This window comes from Pyrus communis, chromosome 6 (genome assembly GCF_041283825.1).
Source record: "Pyrus communis isolate YQ-2024b chromosome 6, ASM4128382v1, whole genome shotgun sequence".
Taxonomy (NCBI): Eukaryota; Viridiplantae; Streptophyta; class Magnoliopsida; order Rosales; family Rosaceae; genus Pyrus; species Pyrus communis.
In genome coordinates this window covers 20445875-20470525 of record NC_142570.1, presented here as the reverse complement: position 1 = coordinate 20470525, position 24651 = coordinate 20445875, and the positions used below count along the sequence as shown (strand labels likewise).

The window sequence follows — 24651 nt, the reverse complement described above, 5'->3', positions numbered from 1 at the left end:
CAATTCAAATTGTTGGATTGATCGGCCTTATCAGTAAAATGCTTACCCCTTACCCCTAACTGGAAAAATGGCCCCTAGGTTAAAAGAAACTTGACCAGGCTAATTTCATTTTGTTAATGTTTCCAATATTCCAAGATCATATTTTCATTCATTTAGTTCTAGTCAAAAGTAAAAGTCAAACATAAAAAAACCCTAAAAAGGCTTTAAAATTACATGGTATGGTGAGTACGGTCATACCATTTTCTTTCCTGTAAAAAGGGCAAAATGGCACTCTCACAGTTGATTGACTTGTGACCTAAGGAACAAGGGCTGAGTAGAAGCCATGACCGCACAGCCTAGTCTCCCAAAGGGCAAGAGGTGTTTTCAAAATTCCATACAGCCCTACAATTACTTAAGCCAAATTTTCAACTACCACATACTTCATTTGAAATTGGATTAGAAATTGGGAAGAAACGAAAGCAAGGTAAGAGAAGCATGTTAGGTGTGGCGGTGACACGATATAAATACTCAGTAGCCAGGTCAAAACCCATTTTATAATCAAAGAAGTAGTAAAACTTGTAAGTACACTAAGTACTTCGTTTATATTCATATCAAAGCACGGTTTTTGAAACAGTCAAAACTGATAAAACGCTCTTGCAGGAATCATCCTAAAGCTACACATATTCGTACTACAAAATCATCTCACCTAAGCTTCAAGGGGGCCGCTGTAGATGCTGGGTCTTGGGTCTTGACTCTTGGTTCTTCTGGTCTGTTTCCAATTTCTTTTGTGCTTCTTTCTCCGCTTCTGTTTTCTCAAGCAAAGCCTGCTGATGCATGGCTTTCATCATCTCCTTCATTGTCCTCTCCTCTCCTTCAAGTTGCGTTTTCATAATCATCTCAGCCTCTTTGTCAATCGGCTTGAAGTACTCTTCAATTTGAGCCTCCTGGTACATCAGCAGACAAAAGGACAAAAACAAATTAAAACAACATGACATTCTACATTGCTGGGATAAGCATCTGTTTAAAAGCAACAAGTATATTTGGGCCATATTCCCTAATGTTTCCGAAGGTTAACTTGTGAATTGTTTCCAAATGGCCTCACCGCCTCAGCAATGACAATAAAACTTACAGTTTCTTCCAGCTTCCTATTTAAAGTTTGCATCTCCTCGACCATACGGCGAACCTCCGATAATATAGTTTGTTCAGGAATCTTTCTTAAGGCTAACTTCCGCGCAGTTGCCTGGAGAGAGACAGTCAATAAATAAAAGAAATGGGGACAGTAAATTAGTACTCAAAGCATTAAGGCAACAAATGCCACAGATAATGTGAAAATCCTATTTACTAGAGGTAGTGAACGCTAAACCTGAATAAGACTAAAGCGACTGGGGAAAGAAAAGAAGGTACAAACCAAAGTAAGATATCCATATATAAGCTATTACATGCTGCTTAATTCTTAAGAAAAAATTCCATCGTAACTTGATTGCATATATTTTAGAGCTCGGAAAGCAAATATTATGCTTCTGAGTGTAATCAAGTTGCTTGTAACTGACTGATGAGCCAAACACTTTCATTTTCTCAAAATGCTTCAATAAGAAATTGGTGTACAAAGATGTGTTTCAATTGCTCCTCCACAATTAAAGTCCCACTTATTCTGCTGAACTTTTATCTTATCACCAAAAGTCAGACAGAATATAAACTCAGGGTTTAGGAGTAAAATTTTCACCTTTATATCTGTATGTCCCTTCATCCTTTTGACGGTAACATTGTGGACACACAAGACAGCCAAAAAGTTTCCAGGGAATTTTCATAATCATTTGCCAAAGTACTTGAACAAGGTAAGCCTATATTACAGTAGTACATTTCGTGGATGAAAGAATGCCTAATGCCTATGCATTTGCACTTTCGGCATTAACCTCTATGTTCAAGGGGTATTTTTATTAGAAATTTATTCTATCACATTAACCGTTTCCAGAATAAGAAGCCAAGGAAAAAGAGAAATAAATAAACCAAGGGGAAGGGAATACAAATGGTGGCACTATTTCAGAAAGTAATGAAGTCTCAAACAAAGAAAGTCATGGAAGAAAAATCAAAATACACATGCTTCCCTCACACAACCAAAAAACACATCTTTGAATGCGTATGAAATGCATATCTAATATTTTTCTTCCAAAATGCTCATAATTTTGGGTGCACCTTATGTTTAGTCCTGATCTAACAAGAACCTAAGATAAAGACCTAAGTTAAGGTTATGAATCTCAGCTATTTACAAACGCCTGACATGTACGTACATCACCGGACCGTAGGTCCTTAATGGATCTGGAAAAACAAACAAAAGTACTGTTTTCCCATTCTCCAATATGATTAAACCAACCGACGCATTTCCAACAAATTTTCAACTCTCCTTGATCCATCATATAACTCCCACATTCCGTTCTTATTTAATTGAATTCATTTCAATGCTCATTTCAGCAACCAAACACCGCGTAAGCGATGAATTCTAGCGCTCAAAGAAAAGGAACAATATGAACTCAACTCACATGTCCACAAAGATTGTCATCATACTTCATCTCAGCCTAATAATCTCCACATAATATGCCCACCATTTCATACAATTACGGAACAAAAACAGCGTCGATCGGACGGAAATGAAAGAATAACAAGAATTTCTCTAACAGAAGCTTAATTTTTACAAATGCAAGATCAACAAATTGAAAAAATAAATAAATAAAACTGACCTCTTTCAGGCGCTTTTCAACCTCCAACCGAAACGATCGGATTCTCCGTTCTTCGTAGCCGGAAAGAACCCTCGCATAGAACAGAGCTTTCTTTCCGAATTCAATCAGCTTATTCATAATTTTTCACTCTCTCATCCACCTCTTAACGCATCGATTTCAGCTCAAACGCAATCAAATCTTAAATTTAGGGCATTCAAAGCATCCTAATGGACCGACAATCAGAAATATATACTCTTTGGAATCAGAGAAAATTCGGAAATTCAGTCGACGTTTCTGACCTTTACGGGCGGTGGAGCGGAAGCAATGGCTGGCTGTTTTGCTGGAGGAGACGGAAATGAGAGGAAGCATAGTAGGGCTTTGTTTGGGCGTCTGTGGGAGATGTGCTGTTTTCAGTTACACAGACGCACACCCCCCGAGGGGGGGGGGGGGTGGTGGGGGTTGGTTTAAGTCCATTTGTATGCCCAAACTACCTGTTATGCCTCGTCACACACACGGGGGCAAAGTTGGAATAGAATTTTATATTCCACCGTTGAAATTTCCAATCTCAACCCAACCGATTCCGAATTCAAATTTCACAAAAAAAAAAAAAAAAAAAAAAAAAAGACAAACAAACAAAAAGGGGGAAATTGAGATAGATTTAGAATGTGAATTTTTTTTTTTTTCCCAAGTTAGCCAACTTATTTTGAAATAAAAAAAGTTCTGAAATATTTCGTTTTATTGAATTCTTCTATTCAAGCGTTCCGAATTTTTGTATTTTATTGCTAGTTTTGAGTTCATTATTTTCATATTAATCATATACTTCTATATTAAAATGGTTAAAACATACTTATACACTTTAAAAGTAACTGAATTTATAGATAAATATATGCCAAATATTAAAAATGAACAATAAACTTGATGTATAAAACAGTTCAATATCTTGTAAATATACCCATCTGTTTTATGTTACCTACGTAACTAACCAATTACATTTTGTCACCTTAGAAAGAAAAAAATAAAAAAATAATAAAAAGAACTTGAAAACTTTGAGTTTTTAACGATAAGGACATAATAAAAGATAAAATAAATAGTATCAAGATCGACTTTTTAGTATAAAAATGTGATTTTTCATTAAAGTAAACATTACCGGGAGGTTGTCGTTAATTCCCTAGAAAAAAAACGTATCTGCATTGCAGATGGTAGATTTTTAAGGGTATCTTTACTACTTTAAAGGCGGAACAACAAAATCCCTACAATAGATTTAGTCCCGGGCCGCGTCAGATCATGTTTCAAAATCAATTACCCGACAAAACACGAATAGAGTGTCCGAGATGAGTCCCGGCAGATCATGTTTCAAACAAGTGGACCCATTAACGAGTCCATCTTAGCCTACGATACCTATTAATGACCTGTTAAGATTATGTTTTTTAATTGTATACTTTGAAACTCGTCATTCACGAAATTCAAACCTCCTGACTTGCAAATAAAAAACAATCGTTAAATTGTAATACTAAAGAAATTGTTATTAACGCTTTAAAATACTCCCAAATTTTCTCTATTTGGCCAAAAAAAAACACTTATACGAGTGTAAAATAAAAATTTTGAAGTGCCAATAATAATTATAATACTAATCGACTCAATTAAAAGTTAGGTAGTGTTACATGCTATACCATAACTAGTGTCAACAAATTTGCGAAATCTCCCAAGACTACAGGGCGTCGTAAAATTTCATAATATAAATCACTACTTCTCACCATCTTCATCGTAAAATTTGAGTGTTGCGAAATCTGGATTTTCGCTACGCCCACGCTCAATTGCTGGACGTGGCGAAAATCGTTCCATAAGGACTCGGAAGTTGGAAACCTGCTATACCACCAAACAAGTAGTGCAGATGGAGGAGCTAGCCAGTTTATTAACACAGCACAACAATAAACTTGGTCACGAATTAAAACGATGTCATTCAAAACAGTACGTAGAAGTTTAACGGCAGCAACACTAGACAACCACTATCAGTCTACCACCCATCAAAGAGTAGGGAATATATCAACTACACATTTTGTTTTTGAGGTCACATGGAAAACTCTACATAGACAAGTGATGATCTCATTTTGCATTTGCTTTGCATCACCAGGGTTACAGGAGGAGCATCAATCCTTTCTTTTCTTCTTCTTCTCATTCTTCTCGGCCGAGTTCTTCAACTGCGGTAAAGAAACGATAGCCGTTTTAGTTAACAGGTCTATTTACCCTAACAGACAACATCTCACAATATAAAATAGAAGAGGAGATGGTCTAACCACCAACAGTCATGAATATGATAGAAAACAAGACCGAGAGGAGGATTTTGCTCTTAAAGCATTAACGAGAACTTACCATGATAGCCAGTATACGGACGAACACAGCAACAAAGTCAGTGAAAAGCGTCAGGGCATGCTTCACATAGTCAAGGTCACCATGGTGCGCCTTCTCAATCATTTCCTGGGTGTCAACTACCATGTAGCCCACGAAAATCAAAAGCCCGAAATACAGCTGCAACACAATTTCAGAGAGCGATTAGATAACTGCATATATCACCCTGTTTTAGCTTTTATACGCAAAATGTAGCATTGCCCATCATTCACATGACTAATTGATAATTCCTTACCTCAAACTTGAAAAGAGCTGCAGAACCCCCAAAGACAGAAGAAGCAAACTGTAACCAGATTAGTATAGAAAGGCCAGAAGAAAGCAAACCCCCCAGGTAAAGGTATTCCCGGCGCCTTGCCAACATGGCTGCTGCTGAGAAACAGCCAAAGGCCAGAGCAGTTCCTCCAAATGCACTCATCAAGACACTGGCTCAAAAGAAAACAACAAAAAATCACGACTTTTGTTTAGAAATGACTACATACGGTCACTTCTTTCTTAAGAGATAGAAGTGTCGTTTCATTTCATGCTACTCAGCTCGAACATTCAATCAAATAAAGAAGACAACTGCTAACACATATGTACCTCGGGTTAATCTCAATGGCCAGTTCAATTAAAGGCCCAATAGTAGCCCCCATAAAGAGACCAGCGGCCATCAGTAGAGAAACCCTCTTCTTCTGCTCAAAGAAAAAAAACACAATACACGAAAACAAATAAAAAAATTGTGATAACACAAATACATAACTGCAGGAAGATGAAGAGAGTTTATTTAACAAATCCTACCTCTTGATAGGTTGGTGTGCAGAGTAACCACACCATGCATCCAGTGCAAGAAAGAAAGGTGATCATGCCTCCGATATTCCACAGGATATGCAGGTAGGCTCCTGCAGCTGATGCAATCAGGGTGCAGCACAAAGTGAGGTAGACCTGCAAGATTTAGGCTACCAATCAGTAAATCAAAGTTGGTTTGGTTTGCACGCAACCACAAAATCCGGCAAACCAAGTTCCCCAGCCAAAACCATCCAATCAAAGAAAGTCAAAACCAGTAAAATGGGAAAATTCACACATTCCATTGTCATTCGAGTAATCAGCGATATCATAACATCCAAGAAAAGCAACTTGACAGAGAAAGAAGAACACGGGAGAGCCCTGCTCTTTCTGGTTTCTCGTTTCCACCACAAATAACAAATGACAAATGACAAATACCATACAATGTTTACACACAAATAACATACAATAACAAATAACACCCGCAGAAGCTATGAATCTCTTTTTCTGATTCTAGGTAACCAAACGAAACCCTAGATATCAAAATCAATACATCCAGCACGATTTTTGCAGCACATAATTGTAATTATCAAGAGAAATTGAAGGGGAATCAAAACCCTAGCAGTTCTCGCTCCACGCCTAAATTGTTCAGTCTAGTACACAAATAGAGAATCAAACTAAGAAAACAGAGCAAAATAGAATGAAACTTTCTCTTCTTGCTCAATTATTTTCTCGACAACCAAACAGAAATAAACGGAACTAAAATTCACTTCCGAGAAAGAGGAATTCGTACTACCACGCCTAAATTGCTCAGTCTAATACACAAACAGAGAATAAAACCTAGAAAACAGAGAAGAACACAACGAAATTTTATCGGCAACCAAACAGAGTCCAAAGAAACTGAAATTCCCTTCGGAGAAAGAGGAATTCGTACCAGTTTGAGATGATTCTGAACGACGGGAGAGATCTGACGGAAATTCTTGAGAGACTCGGAGGCCCAGCGGTTTCGCGAAGGCGTTTGAGAATCGAAGAAAGACGTGAAGGCGTCCATAGTTGCTTGGTAGGCAAGAAAGGAAGAACGAGCAAGCGAGAAAATTTGCAGAGAAAAAGTGGGAAATTGAAAGCAGGTGCGGGACGGGGATGTGGAATTTATAGGGCCCTCCCTCGGGTGACTTGGTTTCCTGGAAACTTCTAGTTGTTGCAGCGTTCATTTACCGTTCTACCCTTGTAGTGGGCAATGAGATGAGATCCATAAATTTTTGCCTCGTAGTCGTTGGATCCAAAAAAATGGCGACTCTTGTAAGTTGAAATAATGTTATTTCTTAAATATTTTAAATAAAAAAAGAAAAGTGTTATTGGCAGTTCAAAAATCACATTCTACACTCCTCATAAGTGTATTTTTCTTTCTTAATATAGAAAATTTAAAGTTTAGAATGAGATTTTTAGAATAATAATAACAATTCTCTAAAAAAATTACAAAATATTCATGTGTTTATTTTTGGTTTGGCCGATGAAAGATGGAAGTTGCGAAATGAAGTTAATTAATGTTGGATTATTTCTTTTTGTTGGAGAATTAATGTTGGATTAAAAAATAAGAATTAATGTTGGGTCCAATTTGTTGGAACTTAATAGAAGAAATAGCGTTCGGGTTGAATTCTTGTAGCTTGCAGTAGTAATATTGTTTATAATAAAAAAAAAATAGAGCAAAAATTTAAGGCTTGTTTGTCGGATTCCCCTAAAATTATAAATCTACTCCCCAAACTTTAGTTTCAATCAATTACCTTATGAATTTTTATTCATGACTAAAATTATCTGTCATTTAACACTACGGTCTAGTGATATTCATATTCACTTGTAAGTGAGAGGTCTAAGGTTCGATTCTCGCCAAAGGTGAATTTGAACCATATTATTGTTAGTTTATTGTGAGGCTAAATCCATCCATTAGTGTAGATAATATCATTTAAAAAAATAAAATAAAATAAGTCTGCAACTGTGGGTCATGTGGGTTGAGGGAGGAGCTGAATTGGGTATGAACTTGGAGTGCTAGTTAGGGAAGGGGGTGGGGTGAATTTGAACTTTGTAAAAATTATTTATGTATAAAAATTATAAACTAAGGAGATCGTTTAGTCATTGAATTGTATAAAAACAAAATGAATGAAAGGATTCACTAAAAAGAATTAAAAACCGTCTATCTATTTGCAAAACTTAATTGATTAGAAAACCTTATTTTTAATTAATTTTTTTTACAGAGATAATTTTTACATAATAGTTTATAATATAAACCGTGTTAATTATAAGCATAAAATTCAGTAAATCTCACACAAACTATTTTGAGGAACTCCTCAATCATAAGGAGTCAAGCCTCTTTGTAAGAATTATGTGAAACAATTGCATTGAATTGTTTAATCTTTGGATTACAAAGTTCCTGTACTCTCATCGGGACTTATGAAAAACAAAATAAAAATGATGATATTTGACCCATAAATTTTAAACTATTGGGAAGGAAAAATAATAAAAGAAGAGGAATGTCATTTTAGCAATTATATGCGTTATCGAAGGGCATATAGGGAAATAGGAAAGACAGTTCCAGTGGATACTGGAGTCTTCCGCGTGGATTGGTGTTTTGACCCAACTCCATGACGACCGTCAAGTCTAATTCAATTTGTTGGCAAACGTGACATCGCTTTCTCACTAAGCAAAATATCAAACAAGGAATAGCCACGAAAGCAATGCATCCGTGAAAGGGACAGGTGTCCTTCCTGCCAATCGAATCTTGCCACATCAGCAACATGACGTGGCGCGTTCCCGTTTGTCCGATTTCGTCACCAATTTAGTTCTTGACCAACAAAACAAATTCAACTAAATTTTGCGTCATAAAAAAAATTCAACGAAATTTGGTTAAGGAAAACGATATGTAATTAGTAATTAGAAGAACACCAGTCCCCATTAAGAGGTGGACGGTTTAAACCGAACATTGAGTCAAATGCAAATGTCTTATTTACCAAGGTAATCTGAAAAGATTAAAAATAAGGAAAATTAACAAAAAATTCAAAATTTTTTTTATTTTAATAAAAAATGACAAATAAAGATATAGTGAATAGTATATAAAAAAAGGTAAAAAAGTAATTTTTCGTTAAAAATGAACATTATCAAAAATATTTTATTAAAACTCCCTTAAAAATATATATAAGAGAAGAAGAGCGGAAAAAGAAAAATGTGATATTGTGAGAGAAAGGATGACAAAGAAGGAAGAAATTAAGGAAACTAAAAGTTAAAAATAATAATAATATATATATCTTTTAATATTCTTGTTAAGGATGTGAACTTATCAATTAGACTTGATTGTATAAAATTTATCATTTGATAAAAAAATATATATATATATCTAATTCTCAAATTGTGTGCATGAAAAATAGAGTTTAAAAGTTAAAAACGAAATAATTATCAAACAAGCAATATAGGGAGAAATCCCGCAAGGGGAACAAGCACGTGTGCAAATGATTTTCAATTTCTATTGCAGTATATAATCCAATTAATTACATATTTTACGCCATTTAGTTCTACAGTCTAGTAGTATTCTTTTTCACTAGTTAGTGAGAGATCTCAAGTTTGAAACTCGTTGACAACGAGTTCAAACTAAGCTTACTCCCCCACCGTATAGTGTAGCAAGGCCTGTAACTATACAACATTTTTCATGGATGCAAATTACCAAGACTGTAATGCCAGCCGATTAGTCCTGATGATGTTTTGCGCATCTAAAACAGGTGCCATTTCTTGCGTTCCAAGTTACAGCACCTGCCTCTGAAGCCTCAGCTTTCTGAGCTCTTCATGACATGGAGCAAAAAACTCATGTCGAAGTGCTTCCTCGGCGCTTATCCTAACCCTCGGGTTCACTGTCAAGCACTTATCCACGAGATCAAAAAGCGGTCTAGGGATTTCGTTGAAGAAATCCGGCCTCTTTGTGCTCCTTCTACACCAATCCTGCAATTTGAGAGATGGCAAAGACTCTGTACTATAGAGGTCCTGTGACAAAATATTACTTTGCAGTTTCAACGACTATGCAGATTGAAATATTATTTACTACATGGAAGTTATGAATGATTAATACCACTGGAAATGATAATTCGCGGTCGTGTAGCTTGGCAACTTCCCATAAATCTTCACTGCCTCTCAACTTTGCTATGTCCTTTATGTTCCTGATCATAATACCCACGGCAATGGTTAGCAAAATGTTTTATACGAAATAAAGAGAATTGAGATTACGCATAAAGCGTTTGGATCGAAGCAAGGGTATTTACTGTTCGGGATCGCCACCAAAGGGCGTTCTGCCAATCATGAAGTAGAGTAGAGTGACACCGGCAGACCAGATATCAAGCTTGGGGCCTTGATGTGGGGATCTCAGGAGAACCTGCATATAAACCACACAGTTATTTGATTAATCAAACATCTTTCAGGCAAATAGAGAAATAAAACTATCCAAATAAACGGATTCAACTCCATGTGCAACTCAAGTACTCCATATGCTACTACAGAATGTATCTTCCGACAAAATCAACTACCCGAAATCTAAATCTAGAAAGTTTCAGGTTACATGTAAATTTAAAAAGAAGATGATACTTTGAAAGAACATATTGCATCTATCCTTAATCTTCAAACTCTCCCCGTTCACGGTTGACCTACTCACAAGTATGCCCTTTCCTTTTTGTATACAAATGACATAATGGAGTGGAGAGTCAAACACGCGACATCGGGTGAAGGGGTAAATGTTTTTAACAACTTGAGTTACAAAGCGTCACAAGGAATATGTTGGTTATTGCTTGGCTAAGTTCCTTATTACGAGTAATCAGTGAGGTTCCGACAATGTATGAACTTACAACAATATTAGTGTAATGGCAGGATTAAACTGAGGCTACGCAGATAAACCAAGGTAAATATATTAAGTACATGAATCCTCACCTCCGGAGCTCGGTATCCTTTAGTTCCAGCACAAGGACCTTCTTTTTTCTGCTTTCCACCTCCTAAGACAAAAAATATGACAAACAGAAATAAAGAAATTTGCTAGTCCAACCAGATTGTCCAAGACTCCAAATCGATGAAAGAAACAAACCTCTGCTTCTGATCAAGGCTGCACCACCAACACCATTGCCAGTTGAGTGCAGAGGCATCGGAGTGATACAGAAAAGCTTGTCATCCACATTTCTAGGAGGGGCAGGAATCCTCTTTCTCATAGGAGCCGAAACACCTGATGATATATGGTTTCGATTCTGCATTGCTTCCTGTACTATGTTGATGAGCTCTTTCCTTCCCTGGGATGGCAAAGGTTCCATCAGCCTTTCTACTGAAGTCGTCCTGATATTACTCACATCCTTTACTGACGTTATACCTGAGCCATCTGCACCCTGACTTTTGATTACGCAACAGCTACCCGAAGAATTGTAGGGCTTCATTTGGCTGAAAGCCTTTTTTTTCAAGTCCTTAAGATCAAAAGTCGATTTGAGACCTTTTTTGGTCTCCCCATTGGCTATTATCGAAGACTTAGCAGTTGACAACTTCTGAAGTGGGGTTCTAGGTACAGATATCGCATTTGTAATTTTCTCATCATAGCAATTTACATCATCTCCGGATTTTAATTTGCCTGTGAAAATGCAAAAATTAGCTTCATTAATTTTACATTCTTTCTACCAGAAACTCAACAAAAAAACATTTAGCATGCATATGCAAAATGCTATTGTTTTATTCCTAATTATCCACATACATTGATCTGCAAAAATGAGTCTGGAGATTGAATTAAACTGAAAGCAAAACGGTATCTAGGTGCTCGTAACCATCATTTAGTACTTGTTTAACACCTGATTATCTATATAATCAGTAACACAAAAACATTGAGGCTCAATAACTAAAACCATGCCAACAATAAAATCTATTACATGGAAGAGACGAAAACTTACGAGTTGTTCCAGGCTTCAAATGCAAATCCTGTCAGATAAGGAAAAATAAAATTGAGTAAAAACACTAATAGATCAGCCAATTTCAAGATGGTTGCAACAGAAAAATAAGAAACAAACTAAAAATAAAGTAAAAAGTGGGGACAAGTATGACCAACCGTTGCAAGATTGAAATCTATGAGGTAACCCTTGTTGGCCTTTCGAGAGAAAAGGAAGTTTCCAGGTTTAACATCTCTATGTACTACTCCCTGTGAATGCAATAATAAAATATTTTAGAAACTTTTACAAAAAGCTCTTGAATCCTCCTAGAATATGCATAACAACAGTAGTTACCTGTCTATGAAGGGTTGCCAATGCCTTAAACAAGCAATAGCCGTACCAATGTAGATGAGAAAGACCTATCTCTTGCTTTAAAACCTAAAAGTAAAATCAATGTCAAACAAAAGCTTCAAAAGAAGAGGAGAAGAAATAAGAAAATATCCAATAATCACCTCAGGCCTATCATGCTCAACGTGCTGCAGTACAAAGCAACTGGAACTTTCATTCTTGATATGGCCTTCATATTTTATCACAAAGTTTTTGCCCCTACATTACAAAATTCACTGGGAGGTAAAATCTCACCACTGCATGCCGCCAAAGATCTAAATTTTGTACTTGAAGTTTAAAACACTTACCCAAACCTTTCCAGCATCCTTAACTCATTGTTAACATGATGCTTATGAGCATTAGCATGCGGGCCTGCAGAGCAATTAAAGAAATATGAGATTAGGAACTTCTTTTTGGGTTCAACTAAAAGTGGGTTTGAGTAACACCCTCCCATTGGACCTGAAACCCCTTCCAGTAGGCCACTTTAAGTTTAACTATAAGGGGGTTTGGGGGGCAGCTATAAACCCTTTCATGCCTTAAACGGGTTGGAGTACACGATATGCAGAATGCAAACCACCTCCGATTGCAACTCCACTTTTTCTTTTCAACTGGGCTCACACCCAACTTAATTCCATTCTTTCACCTAAATTACATCATAAATTATCCAAAATATATCAACAAGCACACATTATTAATTAGCCAAGTTGCAATGTATTTACATTTATAGAAGGCACGTAGGCAGCATATGATGACAGTGCACAGTTGAGTGTTTAAGTTTATTAGATAACTGAAAGTTGGGGGTGTCACTGGATGGCTATAACATTTGGGTACACGCTTTCCTTTCCATTCCTTTCCTTTCGCTTGGTGTTTATTTAATATCTCCAAGTGAAAAGCTAGCAGTTTCTAGGAAAAAGAAAGTTGACTTAATTATTAAAAATTACTTACACTTAATGGCGACCTTTTTCTCGTCATTTTTTAACCGTGCCCTGTAAACAGTGCCATAACCTCCTACCAGTTTGGGAAACAAAATAAGAAAATCATTAACGACAAAGAGGTTGAAAGAGGTGTGAAAGAGGTGTGAAAAATCCAACGTAGTCAGATCTTTATATACCTGAACCTTCTTCTTCTTCTACAACATAAGATTCAAAAATTGGAAATTCCTTTTTCTCGGGTTGATCCTACAAAGTATCAGATACTTACTAAGCACAAGATCATAAATGAAAAGCATACGTGCACTCGTTGAAACAGAGAAGAATTATATTTCGGAAGCGTAGCATACCTTAAGAGAAACAGATTTATGGCGTCCATTTCTTTCATTAGTATGCATGCCATCACAATTCCGTTTAATTTCTGTACTATGCTGATTGGCTTTTGATTTGTTTCACGCTGCTGGTTCTCTTTGGGAGTGGCAACAGCCTGGTCATGCTCTAAGTTGTGTGATTGCAGTCTCCGAGCCATTTTATCCTTGTCAATTCCCTTCGTCTTGGAGGAGGGCTTCAACAATTTCTTTTGCTAAACAGAAAATTCAGTAGCTGAACATATGATCTTGGTCTCATGTCTACTTGTTTGCCTTTTATTCAGAGGCATCATATCTTCACAATCTGCCTTTCTCAATCTTTTTAACTTACGTCTAGGCAACATATCATAACTAGCAGTATTTGGCTGGGAGAAATTTTCTCTCTCTCCGTTAGGGCTGCGAGTAGCCACTAACAACTCTTCCTCCACACCTCCAACAATTCTTTCAACTTCAACGATTCCAACATTTGTAGCTTTACAACTACCATTAACATTCTCATCCGCGACTGGAGATATATTGTTCTCTTTCATTTCTTCCAGAAAAAAATACCCACTGCAATCCATCTCATGTATGTTAGCTCCTTCATGAAGGACTAAATCATCGGATGCCATGATTGAAAGAACCGGTTCTAAACCAACTACACAATCCATTACTGGCCTGTTAACCTTCGTTTCAACAATTATATTGATGCCCGCCTCTTGCTCCTCAACATGATCAACATTGTTCAGTCCTGAACTTGATTGTTTGGTTCTGTAATCGATAAATAACGAAGAACTTAACATCGATTTGTTCACCGTTAGTGTCATCCAACTTTGTAGCATATTTATGTATTTGCAGAAGTAGTAGTCAGCCATATGAGAACGCGACTGCAAAAATTGATCTGAATTACAAGCTTCCCAGAAAAGCAATATGTCTTATTTCGCCTTTCAAACAAAATAGAAAAACCTCAAATTCAAACAAGATATAAAAGATGATAAATGTCAAAAATATATATACATATGTAAATACACACACATACGCATGAGCACATATTTCTCTATCATCAACAATGACAAAGCCTTATGAACACTAGAAACCCACTGCGCTCGGTTTTGCGCCAAGTCTTCCGTTACAAAAAATGAAAGCAAAAATTAAACATATTTTTGTGTTCTCTTAGGATTACAAATTCCCTGATTAAAGTGATTCTTTTTCTTTTGTTAGTTTAACATTTCCAGATTAAAATTTAAATTAAAAAAACACAAAAAAAGCAGAAATTACGAATTTAATCGTACCTTCGAACGAGTATTTCCAACTGCCTTCCGCGCTCTACACTCTTCATTTACTGCAGTTCATCACCACCATTACCAACCAAATACACTAAATCGCAAACAAAAAGCTAGAAACTACAACTAAATGTAACAGTTACCATTTCCAAAATCCAGAATTAATCTCTTTTCTGCCGGAGGCCCGAATCCGAAATCCCAAACGGCCAGTTTCCGCTTCCCCAAGCAGACTCTCACTGCATCCCCGGCACTGCGACGTGAAAAGAACTCTAGGAAAGTTGCCAATGAAGCCAGAGACGGCGTGACATAGAGCTGGTCCGATAAGTAGAGGGGAGAGCGCGGTATGGAGCAAAGGGATCGGACCAGGTGAGGCGATGCCGGGAACAATTTGCATCGGGAGGCGAGCTCGGAGAGGTGAGTCGGGCAGCCGAGTTGTAAAAGGAGGGCGAAAAGGTGCCAGGCCTTCTCGGACTCGGAGATGGTTGGCGTGATGGGAGCTGAGTCGGTGGGGCGAGTCGCCATTTCCATGGTTGATTGATGAGATTTGGATCGGACAGAGAGAGGGATTGGAATTTGAGGGGAAAGGATGGGCGCCAATTTTCGCACGTGTAGTATTTGAGATTTAGCACCCGAAGAGTTCCCGCCCATTTTCCCCTCTTTCTCTTTCTTTAAGAAGCTAAAAAAATAGTGTAACTTGGGCCTCTTAAGTCCAAACCTGATTGAATGGCCCAGATCCAGATTCAGATGCTATATAACTCTATCTCTCTCTCATAAGAGCATCTTCATCCGTTGGTGGAGAGCAATGGGCCAATGACAATTGGAGAGCAAAGACAATGGATTTGCCTCATTATTCACTCTAAAATGTAATTACCTTTGTGCAAGTCCACCATTTCGAAAGAAGAAGAGCAAAGGCAATGATGATTACTAATTCACAAACATTTTTTTTTTTTTATTCTTTTAAGGTTTTCTTCATCTTATCTTAACATATCATTATCATTGTAATTTTTGGCTAATTTTAAATGTTTAATTAGCAAGTGTGTTGAACTCTGTAAGATTTTTAAAGTGTGAACTTTGTAAGTTTTTTTAAAAAATTTTAAATATTTTTTTTTTAAATTTTTAGAGTTAAATTAATCATGCCATTCCCACGAACATCTCCTAGTGGTGGTTTTTTTTTTTTTTTTTTTTTTTTCACTTCTTCATAGGGCAGCAATGTGTACAATGTGTACTGTGGTTTAATTTGTTGCTTATGTTCACTGCTGTAGTTTAGGATTAATATCTGTTTGCAGTCCTGTTCTTGCGTCCAACTATCGGGATGGAACAAATTTTGTGCATCATTGAATTAATACTATTAAGTTACTTTTACACATCTTTGTTTAATCGTGCTGCTTTTTTTCATTTGATGTATTCAATTTAGTGGGCAACAATAAGGGGTGATGTGTGAGGAGAAAATGATATGTGTTTAGCATTTCCGTTGAGCTAATGTCAATAGAGTGCAATGACGCAGAATCGTGGTGAAAGTTAGTATACGAATATCACACATTGGGAAGATTTGCAGAAGATCTTGAGCAAGCAAAACTATTCCACTTGAAGCGGGTAAGGTTACAGAAATATCACCTCCCAAACTTCAAATTACCTTAGACTGATAACTATCAGAAATTTGAGAAAACAGCGTTCAATTAACTTGCAAAAGGGTGTTTTTAAGTTGAAGTAAATTGTAGCAATGGTTCCTCTATTTTTATCGAATTGGAGCAATAGTCCATCAACTAAAAATCTATTACTATTGATCCCTCAACTCATCAAAATGTGTAGATCTGGTTCTTTTTATCAAATTCGTCATAATTTTGTCAAAATAAGTTATGTTGGAATGACCATTATACAATTGAGGTCCCTTAACTCATCAAAACGTGTGGCTATAGTCCTTTTGGTCAACTTTGTCAAAATTTTGTCTAAATGAGTTATGCTGGAAAAACCATTGCTACAATTGGGTTAAAGTTGAGGGACCATTACTCTAATTGGATTAAAATTGAAGGACCATTTCTTTAGTTGGATTAAAGTTGGATTAAAGTTGAGGGATTAATGGTAATTAATTTTTAATTAAAAAATCATAGCTACACGTTTTGATGAGTTAAGGAACTAATGGTAATTGGTTTTTAATTGAGAGATCATTGCTCCAATTGAGTTAAAGTTAAGAAACCATTGCTGCAATCCACACTGACAAGCTGCAAACTAATTTCCAAGACGGGAAGCAGTGAGAAACTTCCAGGGCACACGGCATTGCATGTAGTAAAGGGATATGGAACATGTGATACGCAAGTTTTTCTGGGGAGACCTTCCGAACAATGTCAGAAACGTGGCATGCGGATTACGGAGCATATAACACGATGGTGAAACAGAAACATATTCAATAAATCAACTAATCATGATGCAAATTTGCAACAATCATCAATATACAAAAAAGGAAGTAAAGCAAACTTTCCAGCAAACGGAACATAAATAAATTATACAACGAATTTGTCAAGAAAATATTTCCTGATGTCCTGAATAAAAACGTCGAAGTCATTCTGTAGTTGGTGAAGACAATGAAAGGTTCAAAAGGAAGCCAACCATGAGTCCAATAAGTCCCACAAAAATTGCGAAGGTGAAGGAAAAGCCTGAGTCACCCTTCCGAAATCTTCGCCTCTTCAATATATCCTGGACAAAAGAGAATGCCAGTGGTGAGAGCGGGGTTTGAATCGTTTGACATATTTATCTAAACCATCTTCTGAAGGACATTTCCATATAGTTTATATGATTATTACTTCCACTGCCTATTTCAGCTCCTATCAGCTCCTATCAACCTCGCCCGTATTACAGATACCAGGTCATTAACTTCCGGCAGTGTTCTGAGCATTAAGCAAATTATAAATACTGCCAATTTTATTTGACCACAAATAGCTCCCCGTCTTCAATTTTCCGGAATCCCTGAGGTCACCTCATAAAATTATGTTCTTCCTGCTTTTATAAGTTGTGACAAGTCTGTCTTAATGTTGTATTATATATGTGTGTGTGCAAGCACGCTGCACGTGACTCTAGCACGTAGCTAATCATGTACCATCAGATTTGATATTAAAATCTTTCCATGGTCAGGACTCGGGATTAAAGCACCAAGTTCTAGTGGTCGATCTCTAGCTATAGGAAAAGATCAAACAATCAAGGATAAGCTACTTAGGTTAATAATCGAGTCTTCCTGTATATGTGTGTATTAGAGAAAGCAGAAGAAGAATTAACTACTAACCAGTTCCTGTTGAAGTTGCTGTGTTTGTCTAACAGATGCATCTCTTTCTTCCTTCAGGCGCTGAAAAGCATGATTCTACATATAAAACAAATTTTAAAGAGTTAGAATATGAAATGAATTCAAATATATTATGAATCGCTGCAATAAGCCTATCAAGACATTTTATACTGGGCTGCTACAAGTTCACAGTAAGCACGGAAAGAAAGTCAACCAAACAAATGGGAGCACATAGTTTTCATATAATTCCAAATACAAGTCAGATGGTTCAAACTTCACATTATTTCGTAATTTTTTTTTAATTATTAATTTTTAGACATACGATTTTTCTGCAGATATCTAATATGTGGAATAAACTTTGAACAAATCCTAATAAATTGTGATTAAAACATGCTAAACCACTCACTTCATTCACCGACCACATTTAATCACTAGAAGTCATACTTGATGTTTTTTTTCTTTCTAAATACACTTTGTATTGCAAGTGATGAAATGTAACATGCAACACAATCTTTGGATTAAAGTTTGTGAAGCAGTGGATTAATGAACTTCCCTAAGCCCAGAACAATAAGATACACATCCATGATTCATTATTGTGCAAAAACACAAACACATTTGAGAAAACCCGAAGGGAAAGCACCACAAGACTCACAGAATTAGCATCAAGACTACGCATGGAGCTCCTCGTAGCTTCATCTTCTGAGTTTCCTTGAGCACCCGAAGCGACATACACAACTCTAAGCTTGCACTCCTCTAAAACCCTTCCACTTTCCTTAGTGAACTAGAGTAACATTAAAGAACAAGTAGTTATTTAAAATGACAAATCAAGCTAGTCAAACAGAGTGACTGCTGTCCAACTTAAAATTCTTACAGTATCTTGTGGAAGGTCATCAACATCAGTATTTGGAGGCACTGTTGTACTCTGTAGAAGAAATTTATCTTTGCACTGCATATCTGGAGGATATTCCCGTTGGGCTTGGAGGGTGACTGCACACCCAGCAGTTAGTTGGACGCCAGTATTACAAAAGCTTTTAAAGATATTAAAGTGAGTATAATAAACACTTGTAGACAGTACATGAACAATATGTTACATTCTTATGACTGGCCATAATACAATCTTAGATTGTAAACTTTCCATTTGAAATTATTGCCTGAGAGGTTCAGCAATACTGGAGATCACTTGATGGGCAGTCTCAGAGGTTTCTGATTTGCGAGGTGAAGAAATAAGATTATAAAGCAAATGAAAACTGTAAAAACGTGATGAGAAGAGTATTACCTCTGATAACACATGAATCCCAAGCCTGTATAACACCAGTGTTGGGCCGTACAAAATACTTCTTAGGTGAAGTAGTTTTAACCTAGAAACAAGAGTAATGAAAACAACAAAAAAAAAAAAAAAAAAAATGCACTAGCGATTTCTATATTGAATAAACATCGAGTTATTATTAAATTCATTTATGAACAAAATCGGTACCTTAAAAGCAACATGGTGTTCTGTGTTATTGACAACTTTTAGATCACAAAAGCTTTGCTTTTCCAGCTCAACTGATCAAGAAAGTCAAATTAATTAGCATTTTATCCAACAACATTAGCAAGAAAAGAAGAAACTTTCTATGCCAGAATTTGAAAAGAAATTGCCTGGCCATGGCACTAACTATAATCAAAATTATGTACAAGTCCAATATGTATTTATGAGGTTCACCCTATTAGCCGGAACTGTTTCAATTTGAACCCTTCCAATAACCAGAGGAGTGCTGGAACCGCTTATCACACGCATAGATAGGTAATTAGGTATATGTGTGTCTTATTTATGTGTATATATAGAGCACAACATAAGTATGAAACTTAGGGCAAGCAAATTCATGGGAAACAGTTAAGACAAAGGTTAACAGGTGCAGCTCAAAAACCTAAAAGGATACAAATCCAGAGGCCATGAGGTACCCAACAAGAGAAGCAAAATAACAATCAACAAAAAGGACTGGTGTCGGATATGAGAGGTCAAGCACACATCATTTGTATAAACTAAAGAAATCCCCCTCGAATTTTTTCCTTAACACATGTTTGAATTCCATTTGTCACGCATCAAATCATCTAAGTAATCAGTTCAACCATAAATTTACCGTCACTTCATAACGCAAACGTTTTAAGATCTTAGAAATCATCGCAGCCTAATTACCTTTGCCTCTAGATCATAAACCTTGATGAGCTATAAATATAGTCGAACAATCTATTGTTTAATCTTAATTAAGAAAAGAAAACTAACAACAATGATTTTTTCCCCTTCAATTCACCCAGAAAAACAAACACAATCATCATCAAGGAAATTCCAGTACTTTTGTGTTCATGCAATTCAATTATCCTCAAATTCTCCAAAAAAAAAAAATCATCTTTCCATGATCAATTCAGTATAATCATGATCAATTTCCCACAAATAATTCAACTATAAACCCTTCTGATTACCCAGAGCGGCATGCATGTACGTATATAGGCAGTGAGATGGGAAGAGAGAGAGAGAGAGTACATAGGAATTTGAGCTCATCAGGAAGAACAGAAATCAACTGTTTACCACCACCGGCACTCATGATGGTCCACCGCCAAAAATGCAAAACAATTTTGCTTCTTTCTTTTTCTTCCAAAATTTCACCAAACAATCTCAAACCCTGCCATTCAAATTACCAGAACAAACCCTAGCTCAGAACAACAGTTACAAAAAGATGAGAGAGAATTAAAGCCTCTGCGAGTGCATGGTTGACATAGAGAGAGAAAGCAAGAGAGAGGGAGACAATGTGCGTATGTGTTAGTGAGAGAGAGAGAGAGAGAGAGAGAGAGAGAGAGAGAGAGAGAGAGAGAGAAATTGAATTGGGAACTAACATATGGCAGAACGCAAGGAGAGGAAGAGGGTACGGATTGCTCGGTCCAACTGCAAATTCGACCTCAGCTTCGGAGATTCAGCCACCAAGATCGGGTTCGGTCCGAGCGAGCTTCAACACCAAAACCAAAACTCACCTCCTAATTTGATTTTAGAGAGAGAAAGAGGAAGAGAGAGGAGGAGAGGGTCCGATGGAAGTGGCGGAGCTTCAGGCGAGGCGGGGAGAGAGAGAGAGATGGAGAAGGGCACGTGTCAACAGGAAGAGAGTGATGACGCCCGCTTAGGGGAAAGCTTTTGTGTGGGGTGCAATTTTGAGAGTTGAGAGTTGAGATCTGCTGTGCCCAAATATACAATGCCTATCCTGTGACAAACATGTTGTTTTTCAGACTTTGACACCCGTCCTTCACACGGCAGGAGTTTACAGTGTTAAGTTTACAGAAAAACCTGGCCTCCACCGTCAGCCACTCCGGCCGCAATTGCAACCGCAACAGATATCTGTCCCCCTCTTTTCTCTTTCTCCCCGCATCCCGATTTCCGCTTCGTTCCCTTTATATTTGAATTTGAATTGGAGGGGTAAACGAAGGAGCCGGAGACTAAACGGAGTAATAAATTCAAGTTTCTCATGGTTTTTTGTTATTGGGGAATGCTAAGGAAATTAAATTTATACACAAAATTTTGTAAACTAAATGACATAAAAGTTGATAATTGGGTTATGAGTTAAGTGTTGATAAACGTGCTCATTCTAATTGGTGACAAATCATTTAGTTTACAGACTTTGTCTACAAATTTAATCTCGTTAGCATTATCTTTTTTAATTTTGTTTTGTTTTTTCTGTAAACTTAACACTGTTAAAGCTTCTGTTATATGGAACAGGTGTCAAGTAACATGCTTGTCACAGGTTGAGCAACAGTTAATTGAGCACAGCAGATCTCGGTTCATACCACTTACAATCAACCTTTTTTTTTTTTTGGAGAACTGGAAATTATATAACCAGGGCAAAGATGCCAAAGATTACAACGAAAGCCCACAGCGAGGCAAGCAACCAAAAAACAAACTAGGAAGTGCAAGGGGAAAAAGAAACCAGAACCCTACAAAGAAAGCAACAAGTGTCACCCCTTGCACAACCAAAACAAAGTTAATGCGGGCAAGGTAGTTCATTTTTGTTTAGTACATGAACAAGTTAAGATGGAGGTCTTTCGACCCAAGTAAAGTCACACATCTCCACACAACTTCGCAACACCAAATGGTCAGCCACTATATTGGCTGATCTTGGAGTCCAAGACTAGCGACAGTCATGGAAGGATTCCCCGACTTTCTTGCACATCATTAAGGTTGGAAACGCCTCCCATCTGCCATTTGTTATCTTTCCCCTCAGGCACAAAATGGAATCCAAGGAACAGATTCTACAACCACATGGTTTAGGTCCAAGGATAAACCTAAATCACATCCACGCAAAATGACCATCGCCTCAACAGCAGCGATGCTTGGAGCATTGAGACGGAATCTCTGAGCAGTAATGAAACTGCTAGAAGAGTCCCTCACCACTACCCCAGCAAATCCCTCATTCGTGGCGACCACCCAGCTTACGTCGACCTTAATTTTTACATATGGATGGCTGGCTTCGTCCAACGCTTCTGCACAGGATTACCAAGTCTATGATGCACCACACTCCTGGTGGAAGCCCTCGAAGCCTCCATGAAAGCTCTGACGCTTGTAAATATAGTTGCCAACACTTAGGAATGGATGATTTGTTTTTGTTGGAAGAGGAAACAACGTCTAGCCTTCCAAATATACCAACAAGAGAAAGCAACACAAGTCAGGATCCTTCCCTTATCGGCCTTTGAGTTATCGTTGGCCCTGAAAATTACAAAAAGGCAATTCGTCCACGTTGTAATCTCATTCTGATTTACCTTGTAATTTAAGATTCCACCAAAGCAAATAGTTTCCACCCACAGGCAAAGGAGGAAAATGTGCTTAATCAATTACTCCTGAGAGTTGCATAGGGGGTATAGAGGTGAGGAGGCAGATTTCCGTCTATAGAGGGCCGCCATAGTGGCCAGGGCATTATGCACCATTTTCCACATAAAGCATCTAATTTTTGGCATGGTTTTAAGTTTCCACACCAAATTCCATAGCGAATCTAGGATGGTTATAGATGACGACGATCTAAGGTTGGTCCTTGAAATCACCCATGAGTGCGCAGTGGTAGCCCTACTTAACTGAGTAGAGCCTATTTTTATCTAAAGGCCACACGAACTTGTCTCGAAGTATGGGATCGCCAATATAAGTTTCCAGGATTGCCTCATACTCAACCGTCGAAATAAACGGTTTTAAGAAGTCGATATCCCAGTTGCCACTATCATGATTAATTAATGAATGCATTTTGGTGTTGCGGCTAACCTGCACCGACTCGGTAGGGATTGGGTGTCCAACCATGAGGGATGGCAACCACTTATCACTCCAAACCCAAATCTCTTTCCCATTCATGACTTGCCAGTGGGTCCCCCCTTAGCAAAAAGTCACATCCCGTAAGTAAACTTAACCACGCCCAGGATGCTCAGCCTCCTTGCTTGGCATCCAAAAAAGAACAATATGGGAAGTACCAAGCCTTTAGAACCTTCACCCACAGGGAATCGGGTTCATGGATGAAACACCAACATTGTTTCACCAAGAAAGCATCATTAAAATCCATGAAGCATCTGAACCCAAGTCCCCTATTGCCTTCAGTAGCCCAATAGTATCCTTAGAAACCCAGTGAATGTGTTTCTCTTCCTTGTTATGCCCCCACTAGAAGGTTAGAGATCAAAGAGTCCATTTCTTTGCAAATGGTAGCAAGAAATTTGAAAAGGTTCATCGGATAGGCCTAGATAACCTGGATCACATCCTTAATCAAAACCTCTTTACCCGTCTGCGATAATGTTGCATGTTTCCATCCCTGAATTTTCCCCAAAATCCTCTCCTTTACATAAGCCAGCCCCTTCCTTTTGGATCTTCCCCACATGGTTGGCACACCAAGATAAGTCCTTGGGTCATCAACAATTGGCATCCGAAAAATGCAATCGAGTTATTCGGATAAGGCCACCGGGACATTGGCACCGAAGAAAACACTAGATTTCTGGAGGTTCACCTGCTGCCTAGAAGCCTCACAATACTCGTTTATTAACTTCACTAGGTTGTTGCAATTCACCATATTAGCATTTAAAAAGAATAGGGTATCATCCGCAAAGAAGATGTGGGAAATAACAGGCCCATGACAGTTAATTTGAACCCCCATAATCAATTTCTCTTCATAAGCCCGTGTGATAAGCAGGGAGAGTACCTCACTTACGAATAGGAAACGATCGGATAAAGGTTCGCCTTGACAAAGGCCACGAGAGGAAGCAAACTTCTGTCTAGGTTGGCCATTTAACAGAATGGCAAAGTCAACCGACGGAATACATTTGAAGACAAGACAGCGTCAGCTTTGCTTAAACCGCATCCTCTTCATGACAACCAGTATGAAGTCTCATTCTACCCTGTCATAAGCCTTGTGTATGTCTAATTTGACCTCGAGCTCGAATTTTCTTTTTGTTCATCATGTTTTGAGGAAATGGAAGAGCTCATGAGCAATGCCAATATTATCCTGAATATGTCTTCCTACAACAAAGGCATTATGCGAAGGGAAAATCAGCTCCGGCAACAACATTCTAAGGTGATTCGCTATGACCTTCGACAATATTTTGTACGAATAGTTATAGAGGCTGATTGGGCAGAATTGGGAAATAGACTTCAGATTTGGGA

General features: G+C 37.6%; 4 protein-coding genes across 7 annotated transcripts; all 4 read right to left on the bottom strand.

The window, feature by feature from the left end:
* Positions 1 to 546: 546 nt before the first annotated feature.
* On the bottom strand, positions 547 to 3149 carry LOC137711426 (uncharacterized). 2 transcript variants are annotated; one of them, XM_068450667.2, is made up of 4 exons: positions 2993 to 3149; positions 2715 to 2891; positions 1109 to 1219; positions 547 to 923 (listed from the first exon to the last, which is right to left on the bottom strand). In XM_068450667.2, the coding sequence occupies exons 2-4, from the start codon at positions 2829 to 2831 to the stop codon at positions 693 to 695; spliced, it is 459 nt and encodes a 152-aa protein (XP_068306768.2). In that variant the 5' UTR covers positions 2832 to 2891; positions 2993 to 3149; the 3' UTR covers positions 547 to 692. The 2 variants fall into 2 exon arrangements, with proteins under 2 accessions (XP_068306768.2, XP_068306767.2); XM_068450666.2 differs by having other exon boundaries at positions 2715 to 2917; positions 2993 to 3148.
* A 1478-nt stretch (positions 3150 to 4627) lies between these two features.
* Positions 4628 to 7020, bottom strand: LOC137710887 (bax inhibitor 1). Its single transcript, XM_068450042.2, has 6 exons — positions 6796 to 7020; positions 5877 to 6020; positions 5679 to 5770; positions 5335 to 5521; positions 5064 to 5219; positions 4628 to 4891 (listed from the first exon to the last, which is right to left on the bottom strand). Exons 1-6 carry the CDS (start codon positions 6910 to 6912, stop codon positions 4841 to 4843), a joined length of 747 nt encoding a protein of 248 aa, XP_068306143.2. The 5' UTR covers positions 6913 to 7020; the 3' UTR covers positions 4628 to 4840.
* A 2331-nt stretch (positions 7021 to 9351) lies between these two features.
* On the bottom strand, positions 9352 to 15351 carry LOC137709945 (Protein kinase superfamily protein). Of its 3 annotated transcripts, none has more exons than XM_068448921.2 (15): positions 14875 to 15351; positions 14741 to 14790; positions 13452 to 14335; positions 13284 to 13350; positions 13118 to 13180; positions 12481 to 12544; positions 12298 to 12391; positions 12140 to 12223; positions 11965 to 12054; positions 11789 to 11837; positions 10969 to 11496; positions 10818 to 10879; positions 10160 to 10269; positions 9970 to 10057; positions 9352 to 9884 (listed from the first exon to the last, which is right to left on the bottom strand). In XM_068448921.2, the coding sequence occupies exons 3-15, from the start codon at positions 13497 to 13499 to the stop codon at positions 9648 to 9650; spliced, it is 1584 nt and encodes a 527-aa protein (XP_068305022.2). In that variant the 5' UTR covers positions 13500 to 14335; positions 14741 to 14790; positions 14875 to 15351; the 3' UTR covers positions 9352 to 9647. The 3 variants fall into 3 exon arrangements, with proteins under 3 accessions (XP_068305022.2, XP_088552051.1, XP_088552052.1); XM_088695925.1 differs by having other exon boundaries at positions 10818 to 10876; XM_088695926.1 differs by having other exon boundaries at positions 11810 to 11837.
* Positions 15352 to 17116: 1765 nt separating this feature from the next.
* Positions 17117 to 21438, bottom strand: LOC137711451 (vesicle-associated protein 2-1). Its single transcript, XM_068450694.2, has 8 exons — positions 20874 to 21438; positions 20524 to 20662; positions 19477 to 19547; positions 19279 to 19360; positions 18874 to 18989; positions 18655 to 18783; positions 18006 to 18080; positions 17117 to 17422 (listed from the first exon to the last, which is right to left on the bottom strand). The coding sequence occupies exons 2-8, from the start codon at positions 20582 to 20584 to the stop codon at positions 17288 to 17290; spliced, it is 669 nt and encodes a 222-aa protein (XP_068306795.2). The 5' UTR covers positions 20585 to 20662; positions 20874 to 21438; the 3' UTR covers positions 17117 to 17287.
* Between the last annotated feature and the right edge of the window lie 3213 nt (positions 21439 to 24651).

Coding starts and splice junctions, on each gene's coding strand:
- LOC137711426 (XM_068450667.2), bottom strand. CDS start 2,831: ATGAATAAGCTGATTGAATTCGGAAAGAAAGCTCTGTTCTATGCGAGG. Junction 1,220..2,714: donor TTGAAAAGCGCCTGAAAGAG/GTCAGTTTTATT, acceptor GTCTCTCTCCAG/GCAACTGCGCGGAAGTTAGC. Junction 924..1,108: donor ATAGGAAGCTGGAAGAAACT/GTAAGTTTTATT, acceptor CTGATGTACCAG/GAGGCTCAAATTGAAGAGTA.
- LOC137710887 (XM_068450042.2), bottom strand. CDS start 6,912: ATGGACGCCTTCACGTCTTTCTTCGATTCTCAAACGCCTTCGCGAAAC. Junction 6,021..6,795: donor TTCAGAATCATCTCAAACTG/GTACGAATTCCT, acceptor TAAATCTTGCAG/GTCTACCTCACTTTGTGCTG. Junction 4,892..5,063: donor TCCGTATACTGGCTATCATG/GTAAGTTCTCGT, acceptor TCTTTACCGCAG/TTGAAGAACTCGGCCGAGAA.
- LOC137709945 (XM_068448921.2), bottom strand. CDS start 13,499: ATGCATACTAATGAAAGAAATGGACGCCATAAATCTGTTTCTCTTAAG. Junction 11,838..11,964: donor TAGATTTCAATCTTGCAACG/GTTGGTCATACT, acceptor CTTATCTGACAG/GATTTGCATTTGAAGCCTGG. Junction 10,270..10,817: donor AAGGATACCGAGCTCCGGAG/GTGAGGATTCAT, acceptor GTTTATATGCAG/GTTCTCCTGAGATCCCCACA.
- LOC137711451 (XM_068450694.2), bottom strand. CDS start 20,584: ATGAGTGCCGGTGGTGGTAAACAGTTGATTTCTGTTCTTCCTGATGAG. Junction 18,990..19,278: donor GGATTCATGTGTTATCAGAG/GTAATACTCTTC, acceptor CTGGGTGTGCAG/TCACCCTCCAAGCCCAACGG. Junction 17,423..18,005: donor AGCAACTTCAACAGGAACTG/GTTAGTAGTTAA, acceptor TCTTTTGTCCAG/GATATATTGAAGAGGCGAAG.